This window comes from Thamnophis sirtalis, unplaced genomic scaffold (genome assembly GCF_051295495.1).
Source record: "Thamnophis sirtalis isolate CommonGarterSnake01/CBP01778 unplaced genomic scaffold, rThaSir2_p1.2 scaffold_8, whole genome shotgun sequence".
NCBI lineage: Eukaryota > Metazoa > Chordata > Lepidosauria > Squamata > Natricidae > Thamnophis > Thamnophis sirtalis.
In genome coordinates this window covers 75,966,466-75,976,849 of record NW_028261388.1, presented here as the reverse complement: position 1 = coordinate 75,976,849, position 10,384 = coordinate 75,966,466, and the positions used below count along the sequence as shown (strand labels likewise).

The window sequence follows — 10,384 nt, the reverse complement described above, 5'->3', positions numbered from 1 at the left end:
TGGAGAGAGTCCCGTTTGTCAATATCAACTGTTCCAGCCATTTGCCATCTTCAGACACATCGGCCTATCTGAGCTGGCAGATGTTTAGACAAGATTTTATAAATGGTTCAATATCAGCCCGTAATGAACCCCAACTGACCATTGCGAAGCAGCTAAAAGCATCCAGGATCTCTCCTGCTGGGATCTAATAATGCTCTCATGCCGGAACATTATTAATCATGGAATAAAATAGATGAGCCTCTTGAAAAATAAGTGTATGATTGATTAAAGGGCAGTCTAAGAAGCTATTATTCTTGTTTCATAACCATAAGTTATATTCACTCAATTTATCTTTGGAAAAGAAAATAAATGGTTGTTTGTCTCTTTATTGAAATTTTACTATATGGGAATTCTCATTATTTGCTAGGGTGGGTGGGAAAAAAAAGAGAATGTTGAGCTTCTTCTTTTTTCCTTTTTTTTAAAAGCCCAAGATGGATGTCTTAGGTGATTAGTGTGTTATAAAAACGTGTAGAAAGCACTTGAAATGAGGGAGAATATTTTTACTGGGAGGATTTCTTACAGTGTTTTTACTTTTTGAATAAATAACTGCATTTATTTAAAATGTGGGTTAAAATATTTTGTATGAAAAAATGTTGGTTATTTCTATATGTGTATCTGTATTAAGTGGTTACATTTGAAGGTTTTTTAAAATTCTCCTAATAGTTTAAGTTTAACTAAGTTTTATTTAGTCACATTATTAAATAAATCCAAAAGACATAACATATCTGTAATGCTTTTTAAATTATCATAAATTACCAAATATGCATATTTATAACCAGTAAAATGGAATAAAAAGGCAGCACCTTGTGGTAGACTAATCTGTTTTATTTACAATTATAGATATAAATTAGTAAAGAATTCTTGTTAAACAACAAGGGATTGTATAACCATCGATGTTTCAAATAAAAACCAGGCATAATTTATTTACAAAAGACTTGGGATTCCATTGCAATACAACTTGCATAAATTACTAGAAGATTTCATATCATTACAAAAATAAATATCAAATATGTTTTCATTTTGTAAGTACTTGCAGTTTCTTTAATTAATCTCTACTGTCTGTATCTTTTACAAAGAGTTTGTACAATAAGTCCTATCACACCTACAGGATATAGATATATAGGTATGTATATATGTATATACCGTGGCAATGACGTGATCAAGTCAAGATATCCTGAGAAAAAAACAGATTTCCGTTTTTTGTTTTTGTTTTCCTTTTTTTTTAAAATCACACATACATTAGGGAAACTAGACTATACCAGGAAACGCACATTAATGTCCAACAAAATTCTCGTTCAATAATTAGAGAGAGTCTGTAGATCTAAGGGTGCTCTGTGGTCTTCTTTTATACAGTGGCACAAGATGTGATCCGGGTTTAGAGTTTTGTTAGAGTTACAGATAGAGATAGATAGATTAGCTGGGGGAGAGATGATGGCTTGTTGACTTTTTCTCAAAGCAATTGTGACACCTACCTGTGGACCAAGGAAAACACCAGATCATCCTCAATCTTTCATTGACACAGAATGTGTTAAAACTGGCAGCAAAGTGAAAAGGTTATTCTTCTACATTGCCTGGGAAGGACGGTTCCACCACAAAACCGCGATGCCCTTATCCGCGCCGACATAAGTGCGGAGGCAAATCCGCGGCGTCCGAAGCGCTAATAAAAAAACGACCCTACCGCCGCGACAACAGCGCGGTGACAGAAGGGCGTTCTACATGCTTCGTTCTTTGCCTCCAAAGGTAGCCCTCCTCCTCCAGCTGACAGCGGCAGCGGGCACGGGGCAAAGCGGGCTGCCCAGCAGCAGCAGCCCGCGGGAAGGGTCCAGCACAGCCGCGGGGGGCATCAGGAAGCGGAGGAGGACGCGGCAGCGGCGGCGGCTGAGGCTCTCCCGGGCCGGCGAAGCGGGCTTGCCCGGCGGAGGCAGGCTGCCCTCTTCTTCCTCAACAACATCTCCTTGGACGGGCGGCCTCCGCCGCCGGCGCCTCCCACGGAGGAAGAGGCAGGGCGGGCGGCAGCGGCGGCTGAGGCTCTCCCGGGGCCGGCGAAGCGGGCTTGCCCGGTGGCGGCGGCCGCCCATCCAAGGAGATGTTGTTGAGGAAGAAGAGGGCGGCCTGCCTCTGCCGGGCAAACCCGCTTCGCCGGCCCCGGGAGAGCCTCAGCTGCTGCCGCTGCCGCGTCCTCCTCCGCCGCCAGCGTCGGCGGCCCTGCTCGGCCCCCCCGCCGCTGTCAGCTGGAGGAGGAGGGCTACCTTTGGAGGCAAAGAACGAAGCATGTAGAACGCCCTTCTGTCACCGCGCTGTTGTCCCCGCGGTGATGACGCGCGATGATGACGTCGCGACTTTAGTGACGCGATTTAATCTCCGCTATTTTGCGTAGCGCGGTTTTGTCGTGCCACGGGGAAGGACTGGGGTAGTTTTTTTTTGTTTTATTTTTAGGGAGTAAAGAATATTTGATAATAAGATATATATTTTTTAAACCCAAACCAAATTAACTGCTTGGAAATAGATGGGGAATGAACTTAGGTAATGAATGCAGATACTCTTTGGAACCTGGCCAAGATCTATCTCATTGTCTGTCTCTGCTATTTGAAATGTGTATCAGTACGCCAGATAAATTAAAGTCTTATTTTGATACACAGTTCTTTAAATTTAAGATCTATGTAGATGCCTCATTGTGCAGCCGCCCAGAATCAATTGGAGTCAGAGGCTGTCTAAACCGAATTAATTAAATACATACAAACAAGTAGGAAGTTATTCTGCATTTCCTACTGGCACTATAACAACAAAGGCTTCTGGCGTCTATTATTTTGCACGCTTACTTCAAATAGTCGAGGGGGACAATGAGATCCATTCTGGCTACATTGTAAAGTGAACACGATTCTCTCTTCCCCCCACACCATTCATTTCAGTTGAGGACTTGGTGGAAATAACTGCCCCACTCCCTTATATCTTTCACTTGCAAATAACATTTAAAAAGTCTAATTTAAAGGATCCATTTCAAAACGGATAAAGAGGGTGGTGTGCATATAAAACAGCAGAACCTTTTTCTGCGAAGTGAAACAAAACGGGTAAACAATGGAGTTGGAGGTTCTGGGTAATCACAACCTTTGGTAATGGAGCAAGAAATGAACATTAAGCCAATTTACAGGCCCGGGCAATGTGTCTTAGGACCGGATGCCAAAACGATTCCCTAACTAAGTGCAACAGGAATAAAAGGCAGAAAGGGAAGGGGTCTCACTTACTTGCCTGGCTGCTGTGTGATTGCCCTTCTATAGGTACGGTTGAACTCCTACTGTGCACATTTCAGTGGGGTCTGTCAAAATAGAAGCGTCAGTTAGTCACAGGACACAGCTGGCTAACTAGATTATTCAGCCTGGGCACCGCTAGCTCCTTCTCGCACAAAAGCTCCGAGCTGGTTGTTTGAAAGGCCTGCCCCTATGGCATCATTTCTCAGCTGATGGAGATTTAAGGGGAGGGGTGTCATTGCTCATTGGGAGACCACCTTTCCTAATGGTCTTTTATTTAAAGCTTAAGTTAAGCCCGTAGGGTGACAGGACACCCTTAGATGCGGCTTAGATGGTTGAAGGAGCGATCCTGCGCCTTCAGAGTTTCACAACCCAACGCTGACATTTTGCTGGCTAAATATTCTCAGGGAGGGGATCGTAGGGCACACACTTCCCGAGAATTGACTCTCTCGAGGATTGTCAAAACTTCTGCTCGTTTCAGAAAGTGACGGCGACGAGGGTTATGGCTACTATACTGCTATCACGTTTGCTACTATTAACGTTGTCTCCGGAATCTTGAGATTTAGGGGATATGAAATGTGTCGCATTCGGGCAAGGTGGAATTCTGTCTGTTTATCTTTCCATTTTTAAGGTATAAGAATTCATGGCATAACTTCTTTTTTTTAAAAAACTACCCTCCCACCAAGTCCTGGCTGCTCCAGCAGGCCGGGGGGCTTTTGAAACATGCCAGCCCCACGGAAATTGTGAATGTTGCGTTTTTTAAAGTGTTGTCTTTGTCTATTTATCCCCCTTCCCTTGTCTATTGTGAGCCGCCCGGAGTCCTTCGGGAGTGGGCGGCATACAAGACAAATAAACTAAACTAAACTAAACTAAAATTCAAGTTTTAGCGCTGGTTTCAAGTAGTTTTAAACAATTTAGACTCCGAATTTTGTTTGCTCGTTATTATTTTTTCTTTTTGTTTCGTCAATCTAGTCTCGCTAATTTGGGGAAAGGCGTATTTGCATTTCCTTCCTAACATATTAATTACTAGGAGGAGGATTCTCTTGCCTCCAGTGAAACGCGCTTAAGGGCAGAATCTTGATAATCAAAACAAAACGGAGGCTGGGCCGGAGTTGATGCTGCGGACATGCCCTTTTGATTGCCTTCTCGAGCAATGGAAAAGCCGCTTCTCCCCCCCCCCTCACCCCCATAATCGCTGGACGGTCTACCCCGCCCCCCCCGCCCCCCAGTCTTATCGGGTGACCTTGTGGCTTGATCTGGAAGGCCGCCTGCTTTCCCCGCTCTTGGAGTAGGGTGCTAAACGGTTTCTCCACCCTTGGAAGCAAAAGAAGAAACGGAGGGGTTGACTTACCTTTCTTGGGCTCGGAACTGGGAGGCTTGTAGTGCTGTTCGAGGTGGCCTGTGATGCTTTTCAGCGAGTTTTCCGAGGCCGCCTTCAGAGCCGCGCCGCCGCCGCCGCCGCCGCCAGTTAAGACCGCTTGGTTGAGTCCCTCGTTGGAGGCCACGGCGGCCGAGTTGTACCTCAAGATGCCCTGTCCCTGGAGGGCGTTGAAGTTCCCGTAGTTTGTGTAATTGCTATAAAAAGGCGACGTGTAATAAATATGCCTCCCCAAGAGCGAAGAAGGCGAGTAGGCAGCGTTGTGTGGGGTGGAAGGCGGCGGGCCCGAGGGCGGGCAGCTCTGGCCCAGGCTGTGGGGATGCGGGTGCGGATGATGCTTAAGGTCCGAGGTGGCGATTTCCGCCAGAGACCAGAGCTTGGGCTTGCTGGCTTGCGTGGTCTGGGAAGCCACCGAAGGTGAGATCCGAGCGTCCAGAGCAGCTTTGGCGGCGTTTCTGGCAGAATCCTGGCCGTGCGGGTGGCCCAGGAGCGGGGCTTCTACCCCAGTGAGAGGGGAGGAGGTGACGGGCTTGGGGGGGAGGCCTCTGCCCGCCTCGTCCTCTTCCTCCTCCTCATCGTCGTCCACGTCCTCTTCGTCGTCGTCTTCCTCGAGCTCCTCGTACTTGTCCTTACACTCCGAGCCTGACTCGCAGAGCGGGTCTCCCGCCCTGCACGGGCCTTTCTCCCCGTCCGATTCGGCCGAGCAGGAATGGTCGGTGAGGGAATCCACCTGCAAGCTAATCCCTGCAGCAAAAGAACCAGAGGAGCTGTTAAGGGAAGAGGGCGACAGGATCCGCAGCCCCAAATCCCTGCTCTCTTGCCCACCACCAGGGAACTCCTTCCAACCCGAAGCTCTGGGTGACTCTTCTCGCGTTCGTACCCGGCTCGCCAGGCCTTAAAGGGGATGCCACCCTCCGCAAGGCACCAGGCCTCTTGCCCGAGTCTGGTTCGAGAGAACTGCCGCGGCTCATCGGGCCAGAACTTGGCCGGGAAGAGTCCCGCGGAGAGGCCTCCCCTGGCTTTCCCTCTTTGCGCCTCTTAGTTGTAAGGCCGCCTGCAGACACTGATATTCCTAAAGCTTTTGGAAACGTAGCTTAAGGACACCAGGATTCCTACCATTATTCCTCCAGCTCTTCTATCCTGCGCAGGAAATGAGGCCTGCCGGTGGGAGAACATTAAACTGCACAGCAACTTCCGTGCTGCGCTAAATTTGGGTGGGTGGGTTTGTTGGCTAGACTGGAGGGGCTAAAGGCCGTCAGAAAGAGACGGCGGCTGAAAACGTCTCCTAAACCTCGCTGTTCTTGAACTCAAAATGAAACGGTCCCGAATGAAACAGGCTGTCGGCCGCTGGCGCTTTCTCTCCCCCCCCGCCCCACCAACTCTCACCTTCATCCTCCGCCGACGTTTCGTTGCTGTCCCGTCCTTTGTCCGAGCCGCTCTCCTCCTTGCTCCGGATCCCGCCGCCCTCCCCTTCCAGGTCCTCGTCCTCATCCTCGCTCTTGTTGCGGGGCGCCCAAGTCATCTTGTTCTCTTTCTTGAGCCTCCGGCGGGCGTTGGCGAACCAGGTGGAGACCTGCGTGAGGGTCATCTTCGTGATGATGGCCAGCATGATCTTCTCGCCTTTAGTCGGGTACGGGTTCTTGCGGTGCTCCTGCAGCCAGGCCTTCAGCGTGGCCGTGGCGTCTCGCGTGGCGTTCTTCCGGTAGGCCGGGTCATTCAGCTGATAGGGGTAGGCTGGGCTGCCGTAGGGATGGTAGCTGATGGCCCCGCTCATGCCCGTCGTGTGGGCGTCGTAAGGAGAACCCTGCCAAGCGCCAAAGCAAAGTGTTTACTCATTTCTACAGCTGGTGGTCGGCACAAATATATTATTTTTACTAATAATATAAGCGAACAGATCAAAGCACTATATATAATGGTTTGTTTTTTTGGGGGGAACACTCCTACGCATTTTCTTTTATTAAAAAAAAGCCCGGATGGTATTTGAATCAGATTTCCTTTTCCTCCTGGAAAAACTGCTGAAATTTTCATTTAATGGTTTCAATTTATTTAACGCATTTGTTTATTTTCCTCTCTAAGCCCTCTTTCTACTTCCCCCCCTCCATGTCTACATGAATGGCTAAGATATTTTCCTTTTCGCTGGGTGGGTGGGGGGGGAGGGAGCGGACTGAGCGGGGAGGGAGAGATAGGACGAGAGACACAACAAAACCCCCCACTTAGCAATTCAGTCCGCTAATGCATTGCAAATCCAATTTGCAAACCAGGAGATATGCACCGTTTCGAATTGGTCAAATACGATATAATTAGCATTTTAATTCACCCTTTAAACGTTTAAATTACGCTGATTTAAAGTCTGCGTGATAGCGAGAGTATATATGGAGGAGGGAAAGGGGAAATTAGTTGAGCAACTTGGTAAGTTTTATAGGCGAATCGGGAAAGAAAACCACAATATGCTCCAAATCTACGTAATGTTCTTAAATAACCCATGGAGGAAAAAGAAAGAAAGAAAGAAAGAAAGAAAGAAAGAAAGAAAGAAAGAAAGAAAGAAAGAAAGAAAGAAAGAAAGACTTGGCAACTTGCGGGCGCTTTTCTTTTGCCACGAGAAAGTCAAACAGAAGAGCATTTGAGACGGGGTTCTCATTATCCTAAATAAAGATCGCCCGGCTGGGAGAAAAGGCGAAGGTTATGGGAGAGAGAAAGAGGGAGGGAGGGACGGAGGGAGAGAGAGAGATTCCAGCCAAAGACGCCCGGATCTGATATCTCGTGTGTAGTGAAAGAAAACGCACCCTTCGCCCCACTTTCCCAGGACCAATTGGCTCTGCTATCTTTAATCCTTCATCGGTTTGCAATAGCTACAAAATACGCACGAACGCCCGACATTAACATACTTCGCAGCAAAACGGGAGGTGGTGGGTATCTGCCCGAAGCTGCGCGAAAAAGAAGTGGGAGCGCGAGGACACACGCACATACACACACATACACACGCGCGCACACACACACACACACACACACACGCCCGGCTTGGGCTCCTTTAAATCAGCGAAAGGTCGGCACTCTAAATTACACAACCCAGGAGTAAAAGTGGAGACAAAAGAGGCAAATAAGAGAAGAAGGAGGAAAAAAACTTAACAGGAAAATAGTGGGAAACATAACACAGAAAGTGGGGGGAGCAGAATCCAAGGAGGAAAAAGAAATTGCAGAGGGAAAGGGAGGAGGAAGTTTTTTAAAAACGCGGGATACAAAGGGGGGAAGAAAAGGAAAAGTAGAAAAGCAGCGAAAGGTGCCATAAGCGAAGAACAAAAAAGAAAGAAAGAAAGAAAGAAAGAAAGAAAGAAAGAAAGAAAGAAAGAAAGAAAGAAAGAAAGAAAGAAAGAAAGAAAGAAAGAAAGAAAGCTTCCAGAAAGAGAAAGCCGACGAGGGAAAGACAGCTGTCCCCTCCTTTCCTCGGTTCACACGGGGAGCTTAGCGCGGGGTACATTCACACGATCCCCCCAGCCTAGCCCAGATGGTCTCGGAGATTCGAGTGGGGGGAGCGATGGATGAGGAGGAGGAGGAGGAGGAGGAAGAAGATGGAGGAGGCGGCTGCGATGGTGAAGGATGGCGCCGAGGCGGGTCGCTCGCTCGCTCGCTCGCTCGTCAGTTACCCACCATGTAGGAGGGGAATCCCGTGGCCGGGTCGGTGGAGTATTGAAGCGGGCTGCTGAAGCCGGTGGCTGCCGCTTGGGCCGTGAACGCCGCGGATCCGGGATAAGGGCTGAACGCCGAGCCCGAAGATGATCTGGCCAGCTCTTCGCTCCTGGGCGCCGCCAGCGCCGACGCCCCGTAAGCCGGGCAGGAGTAGAGCGCCAGCGAGCCGGGGGCTGGTAGAGGTAGCCCTGAGGGTAGGACATAGCTGGCTGGCCGGACGGCTGTCAGCGGGCGGGTCAAAGGAACGGAAGCGGGGGGCCTGGGCTCAACCCCCGGGCGGAGAGGAGGACGGCTGGCGCTTCAGCGGCTAAGCTGCTGCCGCCGCCGCCGCCGTGGCCGCGGCCGCCGCTGCTGCTGCTGCTGAGCACTCCGGCCGCGGAGGAGCTCACAGCCTCCGCTCCATAGGCGGGAGGAGCCGGAGCCAAAAGGAGAGCCGGGTTCGAGGCGGAGGAAAGCCGCTCTCTCTCTCTCTCTCTCTCTCTCTCTGGGCGCGCGCGCGCGTTCCCTCTCCCTCTCTCTCTCTCTCTCTCTCTCTCTCTCTCTTTCTCCTTCTCCTCCTTTCCCACGCAGAAGTCACCCACTGCTGCAGGAGGAGGAGGAGGAGGTAGCGGCGGTGGGCATCTGGGCAAGAAAAGGCGCGCGGGAAGAAAGAGAGGAGGAAGAGGAGGCGTCTCTCCCCCCACCCCACCAAACCCCGGCAGGGAAGAGGTCAAAAAGAAGGGAGAGCGGGAAGAAAGACCAGCCTCGACAGGGCTGCCCCGGGTAAGCGGTCTCCGCTGGCTCCGCAATTCTTCCCTCCCTCCTGCGCTCGTCGCCCGCCAGTAAGGTAAAGCGAGCTTTCGCCCCCCAGCAGCAGCAGCGCCTGCGACAAGTCTCGGATTTTGGAGCAGGCATAGGAGCTTGGGAAAGGCGAGCAGTTGGTGGGGAAAGGAGTTTCGGAGGGACATTGGCAAGGCGAGCTGTCCGTCACGACGACTCATCTGCATATGCGGGAAGGCACGCCCCCTCGCCCGGCTCCTTCCCAGATGGAAGCCAAGGAGGGAAGGAAGGACTTGGGCGGGGCTGTGGGAAAACAAAATCAAACCAAATCCCGCCCCCCCTCCCCTCCCCTCGGCGGCTGCGGCTCCGGCGGCGGCTCAGAGAGAATCGCGCGCGGTGGCTTGAGGCCCAGTGGTGGAGCGCAGCGGCTGCAACTGAAGGAGCTGGCCGGACGCCGAGCCACGGAATGCATTCTTGTCTTCCTCTCTCCACCCCCTCTGTTCCCCCCCCTCCCCAGCTCAGGGGGGTTATATAGCGTCAGAGCTGCCCGCGAGGGAGGCAGGAGGCGTTGAGGGAAGGGGAGAAGGCCTGCCAGCCCGCCACCCAACTAAAGGCATTCCCCCGTTGGCACCAGGCTGAGGCTTTGACAATTGTCATGTGGCTTCGTTCCATTGCAGACCAGCTCCGGATGGAGAGGCCTGCAACGGACCTCCCCTCTCTAAATCAAGGAAGGGGAGAGACTTGCAGTCGTGCGGGGAGGGGTGGAGGCTCGCTGCTTGTAAGGCAGCGCCTTTGGGACCCAAGAAGTGTTTGGGACGCGTTTGGCAGGCTGCAATCCTAAACCCAACAGAAGCTTCAATCTAAGCTCTTTTTTTTTTTTGCCTCCACCACGTCAACTGAACGGGAGAGACTTGGGTAAAGCCGAATCAAATTTCCAGGTGTGGAGCGCAACTCTCATTTGGATGACTAGGACACGTGCTTAGGGGTAGGGTCAAGAAATCTCAAAAGAGCAGCAGTAGCAAAAAAAAAGCGACCATTAACCTGAGTTTCATGGGGGCCCAAGTGATGGTGTTGGCAGGAAGCAGTCCCTATTCCAATGAAAAGGAGAAGCGGTGTGTGCAATTAATCCGTAGACACTTTCCATTGAGACGCGGTTTTTTATTTTTTACTCCTAACCTCAAGTAATTCTTTCCAAAAAAAAAACCCTCCAACGAAATTCTTCCAACCCCTGGTATTTTGGGGGGTAGCAAAGGAACTCCATCGCCTTCTATTTCATCAC

General features: G+C 50.5%; 1 protein-coding gene across 1 annotated transcript; it reads right to left on the bottom strand.

The window, feature by feature from the left end:
* Positions 1–843: 843 nt before the first annotated feature.
* Positions 844–8,691, bottom strand: IRX2 (iroquois homeobox 2). The gene is given in 6 exon segments (XM_014070148.2): positions 844–1,511; positions 3,282–3,352; positions 4,636–5,406; positions 6,049–6,466; positions 8,308–8,519; positions 8,522–8,691. Coding segments are annotated over 5 exon segments (1,473 nt in total). The 5' UTR covers positions 8,550–8,691; the 3' UTR covers positions 844–1,511; positions 3,282–3,308.
* Between the last annotated feature and the right edge of the window lie 1,693 nt (positions 8,692–10,384).